General features: G+C 43.6%; 1 protein-coding gene across 3 annotated transcripts in view; it reads right to left on the bottom strand.

The window, feature by feature from the left end:
• Window positions 1-1,637: 1,637 nt before the first annotated feature.
• ZFYVE27 (zinc finger FYVE-type containing 27) overlaps window positions 1,638-21,121 on the bottom strand; it is a 570,694-nt gene continuing 551,210 nt past the window's right edge. For all 3 annotated transcript variants that reach the window (XM_069611556.1, XM_069611555.1, XM_069611554.1), the window contains one exon: window positions 1,638-3,267. In XM_069611556.1, coding sequence (XP_069467657.1) covers window positions 3,197-3,267 — 71 coding nt within the window. In that variant the 3' untranslated portion in view covers window positions 1,638-3,196. The remainder of the gene's footprint in view (window positions 3,268-21,121) is intronic.

The raw sequence follows: 21,121 nt of genomic DNA on the forward strand, positions 1-21,121 counted from the left end.
TCACAATGTTATTTATTTCCAGAACCTGTACCACTGCGATTGTCAATTGTCTGTCATGTCCGGAAATCATTCTGTTCCAAAACATGTTAGACAATAAACCCTCTTCTCCAACTCCAAACCTCGCAAACAAATATGATCTTGCTGGCCAAGTGCCCTTGCACTCCATCAACAAGTGTTTAAGGGATTGGTTTGCCGGGTTTTTACAGACATTACACAAAATATTGGTAGCCCCCCTATCACCCTTTTTGTCAAGACCTCCCCAGTAGGTGCTACATTCAATTGATCTTCCAGTCAGGAAACTTCACCAGATATCTCAGAAGAAGACACCATTTCTTTTTGACCAACAGAAATGGATTTGATGGAGTTAGGGAGCGCATCTTATAAATTGTTATGATCCAATCCATCAATTCCAATGTCTTTTTGGTCTTCATAGGATTGTTGATCAATGTTTTGATGTCTGTATCTGCTTTGTCAAGGCCCCCCTTAACCCTTTCTTCCAGATTTGACAGCAATTTTTATTTCAGATCTTCAAAATGGGCTTTCATGTCTGCGTACAATATGAGTTCCTGGCCAGTGATAATGAGATGGAAGAGAGAAGTCAATTTCCAATCTGCCTGGACTCTCAATGACTTCAAACTCAGTTAAAATCTTAGGCAAGACATGGAGAGACTCATGGGGAGATTGAGAGCTCTCTTCCAAATTAGATCTTCCAGTTTCTGCCAATCTACATTCCACAGAAAGGGTGTAGCCTCCAAAAAATTTATAATATTTTAGTAGCACCTTTTTCATTTGTGGTACTAACTGGACGATTTTACTCTGAACATCCTGCTTCACCATACTGAAGGAGGGTGATGCATATACTTTGTATCCCAAGTAAATTAGTTCTTCCACTCTCGGGATAACCTGTCCTGCCAGCTCCCAACGGGGGTAAACTACCTTTTTGTGCGCATGTCTGAAAACGACTATCTTGGATTTTGATGGATTAATGGAAAGCACATTCTCCTTTGCATAGATGTCCAACTTGTTAAGGAAGCGCTGCAAACCCCCTGCTGTGTTGTCCAGCAGGACAACATCGTATGCATAGGCCAGCCAGTGAATCTTGATCCCATTAATCCCTGGACTAGCCAGGGCTGATGGTTCCAAAAAATCTCCCTTGTCTGCCAAGTATAGATTAGAAAAAAGAGGGGCCCCCAGGCAACCCTGCTGGACACCTCTTTCTACTCTAATGGATTCTGAGAGATGACCTTTGTCATCAAGTCACACTCTTACGGTGGTGTCTCTGTGAAACTTGATTAAAATTGACAAAATACCCACAGGGATGTCTCAATTTATGAGCTTCGACCAGAGACGGTCTCTGTTGACTTGATCGAAGGCCTTTGAGAAGTCCACACATGCAATGTCTTATGGACCACGTAGTCCAGAAGGGACTGAAACGTCGAATCATGACATCAGTATTAATGTTCCTGGGCAAGAATTCTGGACTCTCTCATACATTCTTCCAAGCTGAGATGTAATCTCTTTAGCTGTAACAGCTTCTGTTTTAATAACTTCTTTTTCTGCCAAGTTACCTCGTCAATGTATGGCCGTACGATATTCCTTCATAAGAAAGACACTAACAAAAGCAAGAGGACACATGATAATACACATTTTTTTATTTAATATATATGTATAAGTATGTGTTCATATTAATTTAATTTAAAATCTCAACACCTTCATTTATTTAAAACATTAAACATGAAACATAAAAGTGGCAGCATGAAAATATCGATTAAAATAAATTCCCATAAAATATATTTTTTTATCTCAAAGCTGAGGACACAAGTGCCCTGGTCTTTGAACCTCCATATTACCACTAGACTTCAAAGGATTCCAGTCTGTCGGCAGAACAGTGGGGATTCAGGTCAATGAAGCCTAACCAAGTGCAATTGTGCTATTAAAAAAAACTCTGAATAGGAAATTTAGATGCTAAGAAGTGAAAGTTGCAAACCTACAGGAAGGATCAAAATGGAAAATGTAGGTTTGACAAAGATCCTAGCCTTAACACTCAAATAAACATGCATATTAATTGGGTATGGAAACCTCCAAAATATAATCATCCAAGAACACAAACTAAATAGGCAACAAACTGTAAATCAAAGTAAATGTAAATTTCCGCCCTGGGAGCGGACTATGGGAGAGATAATGGAGGGGGCATAGTACAAGTCTGGCAACCTATGAACATCAGTACACAGTTTCTTTGGCCTTACTTTATTCCAGAGAATCATTACCCCTTCCCAATCGTCAGAGGTTTATGTGTACTGATCAATGAAACCATAGTATGGGCATAATCCCTATTCATACTCTGTCCAACTACTCCTGCATTAATCATGTTTAGGATATTCTTGGTATAATGTTTTGCTATTTTACAATACACTTGAGAGCTCAAAAAACACAAACATCAAAGATAATGTGTGTAGGACTGCTCAGCAAAGCAAGGAAAGAAAGGATGCAGCAGGAGAGCAGAGAACAATCTATAAGTGGATTCAATTTTAAGTTGAATAGGCCCAACAGATACAGTCATGGCAGAGGACACACTGCTTTGTGGGAAAGTGTTATCTACGTGGCCACTCTTTATGCACAGAGGTCCAACCTCGGCTTCAAAAACAGAGGACCAAAAAATGTAGAATGTGGGATACAACCTAGACCATGTTAGCCGCTAGAAGGTGACCAATTGATGCTTGTGCTGAGAACTGGGCACACCAAGTTTAGAAAGCTTTAAAAACGATTATTTTCCCCTAAGAAATGTTTTGGTCCTTCACCTCGTACCTGATTACAGAAGCTCCTCATCACCAGGTGGCCACCCCTGTGGCTAAGAGCACTCTACAAGAACTATCACATAACACTACACAACTAGTATTGTCCTTACCGGACCAAGCTGCAAAATTACAGATTAAGGGTGGTTATCAGCCAAGGGTAATTAACGGTCATCAAATGTATGAAACTCAAAGTACAAGGTGTACAGGGAGAAGTAGTTCAAGGGTACATGGAGATAGGTGGCGTGTTATTTCTTTGAATATGTGTTCTCTGTAACAATGACAGCCTTGGCAGGATGCTGCATGAAGTAGTATATGTATGTCCTAGGTCACCCAGAGGATGTGAAGCAGCATTTTGTACACAGAACCCAATAGGTATCCAGCTACCATCAGAGGCTGAGTCATTACTCTTTCTTGCTCAAAGCCTGATTGCATGGCGCACACACAAACACAGTTTCCCTCTGAGCATCTGGGGCTGAAAAAAACAGAAAAAGATGTCAATAATTATGAAGCATATAGACAACAATCACATTTTTGTAAACTATTTATATTATTCCAGTTGGATAATCGACGACAAGCACATTTCTACAACCTGTATGGTACCAATAATTGGCATTTTTGTCAGGCAGGGTGCAAGGGAAAGGTACAACCCCAATATCATAATAATTAAAGCCAAGTGTCTTATTGTATTGCCAACAATATGGAATTACAGTATTTATAGAGAGATTCAGGTGGTGGTATGTTGTGAAGTGGCGATGGGTAAGTGGGTGACTAGGAAGTGGGCATGAATGAGGCATAAACCTAGTAGAACATAGATGTGTGTTTTTAATGGTGAAGTCTGGTAGAAAAGAGTGCATGTTTTGCATGGTGACACCATGGAATAAAACCGAGCATGATCCTACAAGTGGATTTTGAGAGGACGTTATAAATACAGAGAGCACACAGGGTGCGGAAGGGAAACAGAAGTGACCTTCAAACACCAAGGCACATGATAGCTTGTTTCATAAGATACCCTCATAAATGCCAAGTCCTCTCTGCTCCCAAACATAAAACCATGGTAATGTGGGAAGGCCATAGGATATATATTTCACCAGATTTCTCCAAGGAAACGTTAGAAGTGAAGAAGACGTTTATCAGCATGAAGTCAAATATGAGAAAATGGGACCCGAGATATGCACTGCTAGACCCAGCAAGGATGCTGGTCATGAAGGATCAGAGGGCAAGAGAATTCACGAATCCGGCAGCACTATGGTATTTTCTACAAGATCTGGAAACACAGGCAATGAGCACCTCGCAGCAAAAGGCAGATGATGGACACAATAGGGAAGAACATAAACATGAAGGCAAACAAGGGAGGAGAAGGGGGAATACTGAAAGAAATCAAATGGTTCAATGCAAACTGATCGGTGATAAACAGTTGATAAGGGAAGGATCCAATGCAGAAAGGATAAGGCAAATGTCGAGGTCTCCATTGAAATCCCAAAATTGAGGCAGGTGTGGATAGCAGATGGATCGTGAATGGATGAGATATCCTCTAGCGAGAGAGGGAGCTGCACGTAAGCAAAAGGAGTAGCTGGTAGTAGATATACAGTGCACCATGCCTCTTAAAGAGTGGCAGCAGCTCATTAATTGCAGACACTGAAAGTAGAGCATTGTGTGGACAATTTCTCATGAACACATATAATATGCTACACAAAGAAGGGGTGGGGAAGGAGGGGGTGGGAATTGGTCGACATTACATTGAAAGTGATAATAGGAAAGAACGAGAACTAATCTGGTGCTGACCCTTAGAAACAGGAGAAGATTGATAACCAGGGGGGAAGTAAGGGGTCAAAAACAGTGGATACTGGTTTTGCTTGCTTTAAGTTAAAATGTTGTTCGTTTTGTTAATACAAGGGTTTCCAAGGGAGCCTTATGTCACATGTGTTCTGGCAGCTGTTGGGGAAGGGATAATGGAGGAATTGGAGCAGGTCCTGCCAATAGAGTGAAGATCTAAGGGTGCAGTCACTTAATGTCAATGGTTTAGGGCACTATATTAAAAGGAAGAACATCTTGCAATACTTAGTCACCAAGCAAGCGGATATCGTCCCTTTACAGGAGATGCATCTCACCCAGAATGAAGCAGAGAAGCTTTGAAGGGATTGGGTGGAGAAGGTGTACCATAGTAGTTTAGAGAAAGGGAAAAATGTAGGGTGGTAATTCTCATACGTAAAACACTTTCCAGATTCAATAGATCATTGGCAGAGATGGGCAACATCCACATAGTAGTAGGGGGGGGGATTGGAACCTACCGATAGATACATATGCTGACAAGACCAATAGACCTGACGATGACAAAAAATTAAATAGAGAAATTCTAAAGCAGTTGATGGCAGATTATGGCTTCTGTGATCTCTGGCGGCTATTGAACCCTTTGGCTAAAGATTTTACTTTCCCCTCATGTGTGAATGGCACACAATCTCACATCAACTACATTTTGTTATCTAATTAAGCAATCACAAACATACTGAACTGTGAAATTTTACCAGGAGGTAACCCAGATCATAATACAGTGTTCATACTTCTGGACACATTGCTGAAGAGACTGCATGCACAAAGAAGTTATACTTCAAGCAGGTTGGAGAGGAATACTTTCAGTTGAATGTAGGTTGGGGTAATACACTGAAAGCCTCGGGTGGTGGGGAAGCAATATACATTAGGGGAATTTTTATACAACTTGGTGCGATGAGGAAGAGAGCAGATAGAGAAAGGCAAGAGACACTAGAGAAATAAATCATCCGACTATCACAGCAATTTGAAAGTAGCCCATCAAAAGATATACAAAAAAGGTAGCAGGCGCCCCTCTCTCGAACGAACAAGGCATGATAACCTGTTCAGTGGTTATTAACCACATTGAGAGTTCGCAGCCATTGCTTTTTGCTCACTGTACCTTCACAGATGGGAAATATCCATTTGCATATCAGTCTTTGTCCTGCCCAGGGGCAGTCCAGCACCGAAATGCTATGGCAATTCCTCTCTGAACAAGAGTACCATCAGCAACCCCATACACGTGTTTCAGCCTTGTTGGACATCATCAGTGAGGTGAAGCTGAGCCTCTCTAAGCACAGTGAGCAGGGAGTCCACGTCTGGTTGCCCCCAGGTAACCTAGGGTGACCAACCCCAAGTTCCTTTCAAAAATACAAAAAAGGTAGCAGGCGCCCCTCTCTCGAACGAACAAGGCATGATAACCTGTTCAGTGGTTATTAACCACATTGAGAGTTCGCAGCCATTGCTTTTTGCTCACTGTACCTGCACAGATGGGAAATATCCATTTGCATATCAGTCTTTGTCCTGCCCAGGGGCAGTCCAGCACCGAAATGCTATGGCAATTCCTCTCTGAACAAGAGTACCATCAGCAACCCCATACACGTGTTTCAGCCTTGTTGGACATCATCAGTGAGGTGAAGCTGAGCCTCTCTAAGCACAGTGAGCAGGGAGTCCCATCAAAAGATACCCTGGGTGCAGATAGAAAAGCGAGATTTGAATTGAAGGCGCTTTTTACGAAAAAACCCAGAATATGCTCTATTTTGGATGAAGGAAACGCATTACGACCAGGGGGAGAAAGCAGGTCGTTTTTTAGCATCCCGATTGAAGCAAAGAGTCTCCCCCCAATCAGAAGGCAGAAGACAGTTTTTTGAATGCCCTGGCCCTCCCACACTAGACGATGTAGACAGACGCATGTTAGGAGGCCCATTCTAAATACAAACTTGGAGTGGACAAAGTGGTAGAGACACTAACATCACGCTTTAATGAAGCAGAACTGTACGGTAGGCTGCAACCAGAGTTCAATAAGGAACTAATTACGGTGCTACCTAAACCAGGGCAGGATCCCACAAAAAGCAGTAGCTATAATCCGATACCCCTAATAAACATGGACATCGAAATTCTGGCTAAGGTGTTAGGAGCAAGACTTTGGAAAGTAATCATGAAGCTAGTACACACATTTCAAGTAGGATACATGCCTGGTCAATATGCTCGAGATAATATGCAATGATTACTGCACACATTCTGGCAAGAAAGAGACGGTAACCCTGTGGTAGCACTTTCTCTTGACAGGGAGACATCGTTTGATAGGGTGGAATGGGGGTATCTTTTCAGGACATTTGGCCTGGGGGAACATAATATAAGGACAGTTAAACTTGTATACTCTCACCCCAGTGCTATGGTGAATGTGGGGGCTACATCTGAGAGGTATTTCAGATCACAGGAGGGACTAGGCAAGGCTGCCCGCTCTCACTGCTGCAGTTCACCCTGGCACTAAAACCTTTAATGGTGGGTAATCGGGAGAATAAGGAAATCAGAGGGATCCAGACGCCGGTAGGATATCTGAAAGCCCTATTGTAAGCAGGCAATATATTGTTAACCGCGGCTTGTCCTGACTCTTTCATTAAGTTGCTGGTGAAGGTCATGCAGGCCTTTTCCACCGTCTCAGTTTACAATATAAACTGGGACAAATGTGAAGCAATGCCCTTTAACACCACACATAACCCAAATATAGAAAGTCTGCAGTTCAAATAGATAACGAATGGCATGGAATATTTAGGGATTTATGGATGAAGCTGGTTAAGGGTGATATGGGATGAGTGTGGGACAAAATCAGTGTGGAGATGGTCAGGTGGATTAAGGAAGGCATGATATCAACAGTAAGACAGACACCACAGTTCAAGGGTGTTTATTGAACTTGCACAAGGGTGTGATAAACGTCTATCTAAACTTAAATCTAGACACGGGAGCAAGCTGCAACCATCAAATAATAATAATAGAGTCATAGAGGAGTCTTGTCAAAATAAAATGTCCTATACCAAAAAAACAATTGCCAATCTTTACCACTAACTAACAAATAATGTGGGGTAATGTTCATGAAAAAGAAAGAAGTGTTTACAAAATAATATGTCAGGAGGCTCGGGCTGTTGGCCTCCCTTCCCCATGTTTTCAGCACAGGACAGTGCGGGGCGGGTCACTAAAGCTAAGCACACACTGGCTTCTGCGGTACAAGGATATAGTTACATTTTCCGAGTTCAGGACCTTCTATGTCCAAGTCTCTTTATTTCTTGCAAGTCTCTTGACACAGAGGGCCTGCAATAGCAAAAAAAAATATGCAAACAACCAGTATTCAACTTGGGTATTCACCCTGGATCCCCCTCAGCCAGGCTCAGATCCATTTCAAAACCAAAAGTTCAACAATAGATCCCCCTCTTCCGGGCTCAGATCCCTTTCAAGACAAAGTTCAGATAATTATTTTTCGGGTGACTCTAAGTTCACGCCAGAGCCCCCTCTGCCGGGCTCAGATCCCTTCCTTTCAATTAGTCTCCCTCAGCCGGGCTCGGACCAATGGTGATGTACATTAAACTATCTAAGACTTCCGAATGTGCACAGGGTTTAGCTTGACCCGTTGCATGACCACTTCGATCTCAATATTTCTTTCTCTCACACAAAGCATCAGTTGGATACCTAACAACTACTTTCGAATGAGCACCAACGTTGCGCTGGACCACTGAGTGTATGGTATCTTTTCTTGGCCTCCCAAAGTTCAACTATAAAGTTCAACTACTTCCTTTGGCTTCCATATGTATTTGCATCGCTCATCACAAACGCTTCACACTCTATTCTGTTGGGGTAATTTCACCCAAGGTATACCCGAGTTCTGGGGGTTCGCCTGATTCATAAGGGTCCCAACACCCTCCCCCAGAATAAACAGAGGACTCAGTCAACTGCAAGTTAGAACTGCGGTTTATTGCAAAAACCAACAGGGATCATACAAGACAATTGAAATTCTACAGTACTTCTCAGCTCTCCATGGTGTGCGGTCCGTTTTTGTACAAGTATGGCGTCATCACCTGGGCTGCTCCCAAAAAAACCATCATGACAGAGGATTGGGTATCGAGAGTTCTATTACCTAAAGGGGTACGCTATAGAGGTTATTCTACTGGTCCTTGCATGTCAGGTGCCCGGCCTGTCCCATCCTAAAGAAACAATCTATTACATTGTTGCAGAGTAATGGGATTACCATTGGTTCATACCCTTTGCCATCCTACCCTGTTTTGCTAAGGTGTGATTGGTTAGGGCTGCTCGTCCAGGCCTGGGACTCGATTCAGCTGTCAGCCCTCTGTGCACCTCTTCAAGGTGATGTGAACGAATATGTGTCTGCATTGCAACTTGTGTGTCTGACTTGCTGGGATCAGCTCCGCTTTCCTACCATGGGTGGTTGTCCATTGTCTTGTTTGGCCATACCACGTGCTTAGAGACCACAAAATCAAGCTCTTAAGCTTGAATTTATGAGGATTTATTCAGTTTCTCTGCAGCTGGTGCCCTTGTCGTCTGGAGATTGGAATGTGTCCACATATCTCTGACCTTGGCTGTGAGCCTGCATCGTGCTCTCTGCAGCCTGAATCAGCTCTCCTCGTCTCAGGCTCTGTGCTTTAGGCCTTCTGTAATTTTCCTTAGACGTCTAATATAAATTCTACATGTTCATGTTATTCTAAGTACTCTATACGTTAGTCACACACGGTCCTATCAGGTTCCATATATGTCCCTGTAGTCCCATAGGACTGTTCGCGTTAAGCATCTTCAAGCTTGCTCAGGATCTCTTGTGCCTTGCAGTTCTGCACTGCTGCATTTGGCCAATGAGAAAATAATAAAAGCATTGGCAATATGTATATATATCTTCCCTTTAGCTATAAAGTTGTTTAAGCATGTTCTTTTTGTATGCAAAAGTGTGTTTGTGTAATACGGTGCAGGACTGCAAATATGCTTCATGTCTAATTCTGCTATGTCGTGGTGTCACTAATGACATCAGCATCGTGGGTTCTTGGTGCTTAGTCGAGACTGTTCATATAGGTGTTTCCGTCCACGATCTCGGTTTCTTCTCCTATACCTGCAAAGACGTGTATTGGATTCTGTAGGGCTGGCTGAGAGGATATCTTTCTGTGTACTTGTCAATCATTGGTGCACTCCGGATTCATTCAAAATAGGATGGGTAGCTTGAAGCATTTCTGGCTCTTCGTCTTGTCATGAATCTGGGGGTGAGAAGGGACATTCTTGTGACCCTCTTTCAGTTCTCTTTATACATTGTTGCCGCTTGCAACCTTCAAAACACAAGCTGCTTTGGTATCAGTCTTTGCAACTCACCTGCTGTGCAGTCTTTTCTGACGCTGCTTTGTTGTAGGAGCCAAGGACAGTACCACAGCGGCAATCACTCCTCCCCACTTGGTTATCCATGTGGGAGAGGCCGGGTACCTCCGACACACTGTGTAGGTTTGATCACCTATAGTTCCTGGTCTTTGGTTTCTTACTTTCCAAGGCTCACGAAGCTAAATGTCTTTACAGGTCAAGGGTAGTTCCTTTGGTGTAACTCTCTGGTCTCGCCGTCTTTCTCCTTGTATTAAACTGCCATCTTGGAACTGCTGTTTCCTTGTGTCTTGTGCCTTTCTCAGAGTGTGCTTTTGTGCTCAGCCTTTTATCCGAGAGGGGAAGTGTGATGGAAGACAGGTGTGTGTGTAATAATCCGTAATTGCCAGACCATAGTGGTGGGACATGTCAGGTATACGACTCTGGGGTTAGTCTGTTGTTGCTCACAGTCAACTGTCCATGAGAAAGTGTTTGGGTCGGGAAAGAGGGGGAGTGCGGGGTTGAGTTCCTAGGTATCCTTCCTAGTAGGATGGGAAAAAGGTGTTACAAGGAAAAGGATATCACGTCTCACCTCCGGTGTCCCACTTCCACTCCCCGAATACTCCTTATCCAGGTGATTCTCCCGCACTGGTCCACCCCCAGGAACTGGATACAAAAGCAATGGCTGTGTCCTGGCCACCTGGATGACAGATCCCCGGGGACTAGCGGGTGAGACACCTTCAGGTTTCTCACATACCCTTCCCTTATGCGATGTAGCCGCATCTGTTTCACAGGGGAACCGAGGGAGGATTTCCACGTTCCCTTGGTCTTTACCTTTTCAGTGCTCCACAGTGAAACAGTAGGGTTGCAGGTCTAAGAACCATCGCATGACTCGAGGGTTAGAGTCTTTTCGTTGGCTAATCCAAATGAGTGGAGAATGGTCTGTGCCAAGTGTGAACTTTGTTACTAGGAGGTAGTATCTGAGATGGATAATCGCCCATTTGATGGCAATGGCCTCTCATTCCAGCACAGAGTCATTTTTTCATGTGGGAAAAGTTTGCAACTTGTAAACAAGATCTGATGTTCCAATCCATTGCAAATTTGTGATAAGACTGCTCCTAGCCCTGTAAGGGAGGCGTCTGTCTGCAATACAAATTCTTTTGAGAAATCTACTATCTTTAGGATCTGGTTCTGGCACAGGGTTTATTTTAGGTTGTTGCAACATATATCATCTACATCAGTCCAATGAATTTTCTGGCGTTCAGCGTTCTTTAGTTTATCGGTCAGCCTGGCTGTCCTGTCTGAGAAGTTTGGGATAAACCTACGGTAACAACCGATTAATCCTAGAAATGCTCTGAGATCTCTTTTAAATTTAAGGTGTAGGGTTATCTAGCACAGCTTTCACTTTCTCGCGTTGAAGTTGCACACTACCATTCACCACAAAGAAGCCAAGGTATATCACGGCTGATTGGGCCTGTCTGCATTTGGATGGATTGGCAATTAGGGCAGCTTCTCTGAGAGCCCTCTTAATGGTAAAGAGATGGAAAAGATGGTCTTCCCAAGTTTTACTATTAATGACGATATCGTCAATATAAGCTGCACAGAAATCTGAGTAGGGCTGTAATATTTTGTCCATAAGCCGCTGGAAAGTGGCTGGAGCCCTCTGTAAGCCAAAGAGAGGTCCCTGAAATGAAACAGTCCTAGGGGTGTCGAGAAAGCTGTGATTTCCTCATCATGTCCGTACACTGGGACCCGCTAGTACCCTTTTGTCAAGTCTAGGGTTGATAGAAAGATGGCATTTCTGAGTTTATCGATTAGGTCATAGATGCGTGGCATGGGATAATCATCAAAGTCGGAATTGGTAACCAATACGATAGGGGAGGACCATGGGCTTGAAGAGGGTTCGATAATATTTGCTCTTAACTATTAATTATATTCACTTCCTCAACCACTATCGCTTTGCAGGCTTCCGGGAGTGTGTATGGTTTCAGATGAACCACTTTTTCCTTAGGTGTTCTAATGTAGTGGTTTGGTGCCTTTCACTATTCCTGGTTTCCCTGAGAATACATCCTGGAATGAGATAATTATGTATTTCAAATCTTGTTGTTGCCTATATAACTCTTGAGGAATTAATTCAATGTTGTCTACCTCCTCTGGCACCAAACAGGATAGTATTGTGGCAGACAGGTTTTCCTTCCACTCTTTTAAGAGATTTACATGATATAGATGTACCTTCTGTTTCCTGCCAAGTTGTACTACATACAGGTTCCTGTTTGATCCAGTATTTCATATGGCCCATGCCACTTAGAAACAAGTTTGTTTTCCAAGGTAGGAAAGAGGACCAATACTTTCTGTCCTACGGAAAACGATCTTACGCTCACCTTTTTGTCATAGGTGGATTTTTGCTGGATTTGGGCCTTTTCCAAATGATTACAGACTAGGTTTTGAATCTGTATCATATGCTCTCGCAATCTGGTAGGTAGCTGTCTGCCAAAGGGGAATGGGTGACTCTTCTCATTCTTCCCCGGTCTCCCAGAGCATGTCCAGGACCTGTCTAGGTTATCTACCATAGAGGAGCTTGAAAGGAAAGTATGCAGTAGATGCCTGCAGGGTTTTTCTCACTGCAAACAGTGCCCAGGGGATCATACAGTACCAGTCCCTTGCATCCTTCTTTACCAACTTGCTTAGGATCATTTTAAGCATTGTATTGAATCTCTCTACCAAACAAATTGTTTGGGGATGGTTCACAGAATTTCGCAAGTTGGTAATATGAAGCAGTTCCTTGACTTCCCCCATGAGCTTGCTCATAAAGTTTGAACCTTGATCCGTCTAGATTTCCTTCAGAAAGCTAACCCTGGAAAATTACAGTAGGAGGTGCTTTAGAATTTGTTGAGTGGTGTTGTTCCGCATAGGGAATGCCTCGGGGTATCTGGTCACGGAATCGACAATCACGAGGACATATTTGTTAACCAGTCTAGATGTTTCTAAAGGTCCAATGATATCCATCCCAATTCTTGAAAAAGGGACTTCTATGATTAGCACAGGATTCACAAGGGCAGGCCTGGGGATGAGAGTACTGATTTCCTGTCATATTTCAAACGTCTGAATACAAGTTTTTATATCAGCAGGGATACCTGGCTAGTAAAACTTCCCACTGATGTGTGCCTGTGTTTCATATTGTCCTAAGTGTTCCCCGGTCAGATGGGAATGTGCAATCTCTAGCACAAGGTGTGTTTTGGGGATTACTAACTGGATTTAACTCAAGCTTTCTTTGGATTTTTTTTTTCTATAGAGCAATCCTTGCTTTAAAAAGAAGAAAGGGCTTCCCTTCTCTATACCCTCTCCTTCGAGAATTGCTTGTAAGAAAGCCTCAGTGAAAGCTGGGTCATTTCGCTGGGTGAAGGCTAAGTCGGGATAGATGGTAAGTTCTTCTCCCTTTTTCTCCTCAGTGCTTGATGGTTCATCAGCTTCCACACAGCCTAAGGTACCTCTCTCTGTTTCTTCTAGTTTACTTTCTTTAAAATGAGGAAATAAACCTTTTTTAAGAATCCCTTGGGCAATTTTGTCCCCATGATGGACCTGAAATGGGATCTCATCATGGTTCTGTAAGAGAACCTTTATGTCTCCCTGCAAGTCAGGATCGATGACGCCTGCTAGAACATCTATACCGAACTTCCAGGCTAGGCCAGATTTTGGGGCCAATCTTACGTTACACCCGGGAGGGGGTATCGAAACTATGTCTGTGGGAATCATTCCTCTTTTCCCAGGAGGGATAATAGCCTCTCTACTACTCCAGATATCGAATCCTATTGATGCTTTTGTGGCAACCAAGGGGTTGGAGGCTTTATGACTAAGCTTCTGAAACTGTAGTGTTCTCCAATTTGTTTCAATTGAGTCACATCCCACTCACCAAATGTAATGAAGGCATGCTATCAACAGTAAGACAGATGCAAGTGACCACAGTTCAAGGGTGTTTATTGAACTTGCACAAGGGTGAGATAAACACCTATATAAACCTAAATCTATAGATGGGAGCAAGCTACGACCATCAAATAATAATAATACAGTCCTATTGGAGTCTTGTCAAAATAAAAGTGCCTATACCTTCTGTGTCCAGGTCTCTTTAATTCTTGCAAGTCTCTTGACGCAGAGGGCCTGCTGTACCAAAAACAATATGCAAACAATCTTTCCTTTTACAATATTCAACTTGAGTATTCACCCTAGATCCCCCTCTGCCAGGCTCAGATCCCTTCCTATCGTTCAATTTGTCTCCCTCAGCCGGGCTCGGACCAATGGTGGTACATTAAACTATCAATGACATTTGAATGATCACAGGGTTTAGCTTGACCTGTTGCATGACCACTTCGATCCGAATATTTCTTTCTCTCACACTCGGCATCAGTTCGATAACCAACAGACATTCGAACGAGAACCCACATGGCGCCAGACCCCACTGTGTATGGTATCTTTTCTTGGCCTCCCAAAGTTCAATTATAAATTTCTACTACTTCCTCTGGCTTCCAGTTTTATTTGCTTTGCTCATCACAAACGCTTCACACACTTTTAATGTTGCCGCTTGCAAGCTTGGTTCCAAACACAAGCTGGTTTTGTATCAGTCACTCCGACTCACCGGCTGTGCTGTCTTTTCAGATGCTGCTTTGTTGTAGGAGCCTAGGAAAGTCAGAAAGTACCAGGGTGGCAATCGCTTCTCACCATGTTGGTTATCAACGTGGGATAGCCCAGGGTACCATCAACACACTGTGGAGGTTTTATCAGCCTTAGTTCCTGGTCTTCGTTTCCTTACTTTCCAAGGCTCACGAAAGTAACAGTCCTTAACAAGTCAAGGGTACTTCCTTCCGTGTAACCCTCTCTGGTCTCGCCATCTTTCTCCTTGTATTAAACTGCCATCTTGGAACTGCTGTTTCCTCTGGTCTTGAGCCTCGCTCAGAGTGTGCTTTCGTGCTCCACCTTTTATCCGTGTGGAGAAGTGTGATGGAAGTTAGGTGTGTGTGTAATGATCCGTAATTGCCTGACCATTGTGGTGGGACATGTCAGATATATGGCTCTGAGGTTAGTCCGTTGTTGCTCACGGTGAACTGTCCATGAGAAAGTGTTTGTGTCGGGAAAGGGGGTGGAGGGGTTGAGATCCGAGGTATCCTTCCTAGTAGAATGGGAAAAAGGTGTTACAAGGAAGGGGATACCACGTCTCACCCTCCGGTGTCCCACTTCCACTCCCCAAAGACCTCTCATCCAGGTCATCCTCCGGCACTGGTCAACCCCCAGGAACTGGATCCAAAAGCGATGGCTGTGTCCTGGACACCTGGATGGCAGATCCCTGGGGACTAGCAGGTGAGACACATTCAAGTTTCTCACAGGTGGGCAGCATTACAACTATCCATATGGGAAAAATAGACATAGTAAAAATGATGGTACTAGCCTAGATGAATTACATATTGGCATGGTACCCCTTGAGGTTAAATCCCTTCTAGTGTGGAAAATATTACACAGGATAAAGGATTTCATTTGGGGCAGTTTAAGACCGAAATTTAAACTGGATAAGCTATATGCACCTATAAAAGCAGGAGGCCTTAACCTGCCTAATGCAGAACTGTATAATTTGTCACAACAATCATTTTAGGCAACAGTGTTTCTCAGAGGCAGAGGAAATGCACTGACACAGGCCCAATGGGAGCAGCTTATTGGATGTAAAGAGGGGGCAGCAGTAATATATGATGATAATGCTGCAAACAAAATGCACCTGATCCACCATAAACCCTTGGGAGGGAGCTCATGCGCTGATTAAAGGGAGTAGTTACTGGCAAACATAATAATATAATAGAACTGGAGGCCTCGCTATGGACCAACAAAGCTATAAGCATAACATAGCGTAGGTAGATGGGAAAAATTCTACTGTTACTGTTATAATGTTAATTGTTATATGTATCCTGTTGTTAAAATGTGCAGCGTTTTGGAGTAAAACGCTAAATAAACTAAATAAATACAAATACAAAATACAAATACAAAACCAAGGGATTAGATACATTTGAGATGTGCTTGAGGGGGAGAAACCATTCAGCTATAATGCGCTCATAGCCAGACATAATCTCAAATCCTCTGACATATGGAAAATACATGCAACTCACACACTGTGTAATAGTGGTACATAAAAGTTATGAACTGGTTCTAAAAATCATGCCGATAGCAAAGGCAATTAGGAACTGGAAAGGAGGGAAATCCCTCATTAGCAAACTTTATGCAACACTGAGAAACTCTGTGTGAAGAAGACGTTAGCAGGGGGTAACACAGAGGTGGCAGAAGTTGTTAGATATACAGTAACCAAGGAGTCATTCACTTGCATCCTGGAGAATTAGGAAAAAGGGGTACGAGAGGTAAGGCTTAAGCGAACACAATTCAAGATATCACAGGTGTGGCACTGGATCCTCAGAAGATTGCAGGCTGCAGGACTGCAGAGACAGGCTACATGCTGGATATGTAAGGCGCAAGCCTCAGACCTCGTGCACGTACTATGTTCCTGTGCACACCTTAAACAATACGCTGGGGAAAATTCAGATAACATTGGCACGAGAGCTTGTACCCTCCCCACAATTCTGCATTCTGTATGATATGACATCCGTAAGTAACCCAATGATACACGAAGTACAGTGGTTAAACACGGCCCTACAAGGCATTTTAAGATTGTAGGGCACGCAGACTAGGCCCCAAGCAGAAAGCTGGGAAACCGAAATGACGAATATGGTGGCATACGAGGGATTAATATACAGCGCACAGGATAGGGAAACTGCCTTTCTACACACATGGGGATCTCTTACGGCTCTGGGATATAGTAGAGGCCCTAATACCATGTGACAGGAAACATATATTCATATTTTATTTATAGGTTTATACCGCGATGCAGCCCACAGGCATCGGGGCGCACCAAAAAGACAAAGAACATACATATCAAAACAGGACAATAGTCAGTTCAGCTAAGGGAGTGAGAAAAAACGGAATATTACTATTCATTTGAAAATAGTAATTAATAGATAAATATGTGCAGGGCATGGGTGAAATGATTGATCCCCTTTTTCTTTTTGTGCTCTCGATTTATATGCAACCAACTGTTAGCTGTTTCTTTCTCTCTTTCCTTCTTTTTCCTTCTGCCTTTTTAGTTGTTGTTAACGTGATCACATGACAAGCTGTAGGTTCCAAAGATGGTATACATCATTATTGAATCATGATGAATTCCTATCATTGTCTTGTCGCATTTAACGGTGCAGTTGTCTCAGTTTATTTTATTTTTCTTTAGTGTGACATTCACAAATGGGCATTGGTAGCTGCAACGGAGATGGAGGAGGACTCTACCGGAACAGGGTCCAGGCTGTATTAGCGATAGTGACGGTAACAAGCCGAGAATGCAGAGAGATGGGATTGTGGAGGTTGTGCCTGGGTTACACTTACTGCATACTTTCTTGTATATGACAATGCATCAATTCTGGTTATAACTGGGTTGAAAACTGTTTAAAATAAAAATTATGATGAAGAAAAAAAGAGAGTGAGAATGGGAGAGAGAGCAATGCAGTAGTGGGGTGTGAGGAGAAGTGCAGTGTAGAGAAGTGGGGAGGGTTTGAGAATAAGGAGAGCGAGTGCAGTGGAAGTTTGAGCAGGGCACCATATCCCTGAGTTTGGTATCCAAGAGAGCAGCAGTAGTGAGAGCAGCAGTAGTAGTAGTAGTGCAGAGAAGGGAGAGTAGTAGTGGAAGGGAAAACGAGAGGAGGGGAGAGTGTAAGGAAAGAAAGTAGTGACACCAGAGGGTGAAAGTGGTAGGAGAGGAGTAACATCGGACAGACAAAGGAGAAATAAGTGGGGAGGCGGTTGAGTGGAGTTGGACAGAGGTAAGAAGGGGAAGAAGCAGAGAAAGTAAGAGATATAGAGGGCTGGAAGATCAAACAGCACACACATACCCTACATTTTTAGAACTACCATTGGTAGTGTAGGACCAGTTAGAAAGTCCCAGAGGAAGTAAATTAGCCTTTAGAAAAGGCAGTCTAACACTGTATACTGTTGGCATTACTGAGCAGTATTTGGGGGTTATGGATGTCTGGACTAGGGCGGAAATACCACTGGAGGTGAGAGAGTAAGGGAAGGCCCTAGCTCCACTTCCCAACCCAATTCTCCTGATGGTGAGTATAATCAAATTGCCTGTCTATCATCATTGTTCCAAGAAACAGTCACTACTTGTTCGATCTGTGTATAATAAAACCCTTGAAACTTTATTGGGAGTCTGTGAAATATAAAGCCTATCTTGGACAGTAAGACCTTCTTAAAGGTGCAGTTTATGGAGACAAGGCACATTTTTTCTAGCAAGTTAATTTTCATTTCTATATGGGTCCTCTCATTGAACTTATGCTCCATTAGCACCCTGGGAGGCACTTTTACAAATGCTAGCAATGTGGGCTGTATACATTAAGGAATGCCCGCGTTCCTAGCAGTTTCATTGGTGTCAGGTGCTTCCCTTCCCTGCTCCCCCTTGACCATATCAATCGGGTAGATCACTACACGGGTGCCAATGAGGTCTTCATTTTTTTTCGGAACGAAAAAAAGAAAATGTACCTTTATCCAGATGCTACACAGTGCTGTCATCCAGGCAGTCCTCCTTCAATATTGATGATGTTATCAACATTGTAAACAGACTTCCTGGCTGACAGCACTGTTTGGATGCGGAATAAATGTATGTTTTCTTTCTTTTAATAAAAACAAAGAACACATTAGCACTTGTACATGGCTCTACACAGGTGCTAATGGATATATACTTGGTGGTTGGTCGACCCTTTAAGTAACAGCCAGTCACCCTCGTTAAGGGACCCTCACTGGTGCTCAAGCCCTTAACTTGGGTGGCGGGTAGTGTGGAGAAACCTGCAGATCCACCACCGACACCCTACTTAGAGTCTCCTCACAACTGGCCAGGAGAGGGCAGATGCTTCCTGATCCCAATCCTGGGGGGGGTGGTGTACTGCGGGAGGATCACCTGGGTAGAGACCAGACCGAGGGAGGTGGGGAGATTGCGCTGGGTGAGACACAGTATTTTCCTTGAAGAGGAATACTGCTAATCCAGACTTAGAAGAGGATTTGCCTTATTGCCATTTTGATACATCTCGATCCCCTATTAAGGGTGAAAAGGTAAAACCTGAAAGAGTGGCTCCACTTCGTGCTGAACCCAAGAAACCAATCTTTTATATATCTAGGTTCCCATATCCTCCACAATATCAAAGGTATTCCAACAGGAATAATGAACATGTGACCTTTTCTGTCCCTTATGTCTCTAGAAGGGCTAAACCTTATAATTCTTCTCTTAACATCTGGGGAAGAAAATCCACCTCTGGGTGTTTAAGCGCGTTATAAATACGCATACGCAACTAAGACAACAAAAAAAACAATTACGCAAATAAAACACAAACAATTCCTGTAACAGCGCCTCGATGCCTGCGGGCTGTATGAGCACTTCCAAAAAAATGTAAAACCTTTCGAAGAATTAGAGAAATCACATTGTCCCAAATTAAACTATAAGTCCCAGAAACCTGAGGACTGTGAAGAAGAAGAGTGCTGAAGAAGCATGTAGAAATCCAGGTCAGGCAGGCAAGACTAATGACTCTAGACCAGGTCAGGCAATTAATCATAAAGGCCTGTACCTGAACCTAATTAGCACACCTGAGGGGCATAAAAGGCTGCAGCATGGTGGCGCAGTAGATAGAAGCTAGGGCAGGAGCTGGAAGGTCGACAGTAGTGGAAGCAGAAGAAGCAGAGCACGTAGCCAGCAGTTCACACTGAAGTGTGACCACAGTAGTGCTCTGGAATAGAGAGGCAGCAGATTTCACCTGCAGACTTTATGAGTTGGTCCTATGCTCACAAACCCTGTAGAGCTGTTCTTTCCAGGTGCGCCTCAATGCTATGAATGAAGAGCGAAAGTTGCAGTTGTTCCCGAGGCCTTTGTGCAGAAGCAAGCCAAGGGAAACTGAAGTGTAGGATTCTCCCTTGATGAGGCTGGATTGGAGAGACCGTTGCAGCAGAGGGGTGTTACAAAAAAAACAGTATCTTGGATGACGTCTCGTGGTCCTGGGCAGATCCTGCTCCCCAGGAATGTGCCAAAGTCAATGTCCTCCAAGGAATAAAAAGTCTTAACCAAAGTCTTGAAAAGTTCCATAGAAACAAAAGTTCACACAAATAAAATCCACCGGCAAGTCTCTTCTTTATTTGGTGAAAAGATTATTCTTTTACAGTTCCACAGAGAAAATAACAGCGCCAATGGAGTTTCCTGGATGACCCCGCCCTCCCAGATTCGACAGATGCTGAATCACAAGAAGAACATACAGTTTATGTATTGCAGACGTCGTTAACTTGATACCAGTGACAACGAGGGTCCGAGCTTGGGGATGAATTCTGTGAAGAGGTTGTGTGCGAGGTGGAGATCAAATATGAGATGTAGAGGCCACAGATGTCTGGGTGTCAGGCATGGAGAGGCAGAGTCTTTATAAAGTCGGTTTCTACGTTTTGACAGTAGGTCACATCGTTTAGCCATCTTTGCAGACTGGGATGGGGTCCGCGCCCCCATGCAACTGCAATCCTTCTTCGTACCAAGACCAGCAGTAGGCCCGCTAGTCTGCATCCAGAGGATGACACATGCCTGGTTAAGCCGAGAAGTGTCAGAGTGGGGTCAGGTTCCATTTGTACTCCGATGATTGCTGTGGTTTTTTCAAGTACTAGGCTCCAGAATTGAAAGATGCGTGGGCATGACCAGGCTAGGTGAATAAAATCTGCATCTGGAGCACCGCAACGTTCGCATGCTGGCAAGATTGCCGGACGTTGCAAGTGAAGTCTTGCTGGTGTATGATACACCTGGTGCAGGGAGTTGAAATGTATTTGCTTGTAACACGTGCTGAGTGATACCTCTGGGTTTGTCGCAAGATATAGGTCCAGTCTTTGTCTGCTATCGTGGCCTTCAGGGCCTTCTCCCATCCCTTTTTAGGATTTGTAAGTGAGGGTGTTGTGTCAATCAGGAGCGTCTTGTATATCTCAGAGACTAGTCTGCCTTCACCCTGTGACTGTATTCCCCCGTTTAGAAGTTGCCATGTGGGTGGTTGTCACGGAAACATGACTAGGCTGGTTTGAAGTGCATGGCACAGCCGCAA

Source organism: Ambystoma mexicanum, chromosome 8 (genome assembly GCF_040938575.1).
Source record: "Ambystoma mexicanum isolate Mex_15411 chromosome 8, UKY_AmexF1_1, whole genome shotgun sequence".
Taxonomy (NCBI): Eukaryota; Metazoa; Chordata; class Amphibia; order Caudata; family Ambystomatidae; genus Ambystoma; species Ambystoma mexicanum.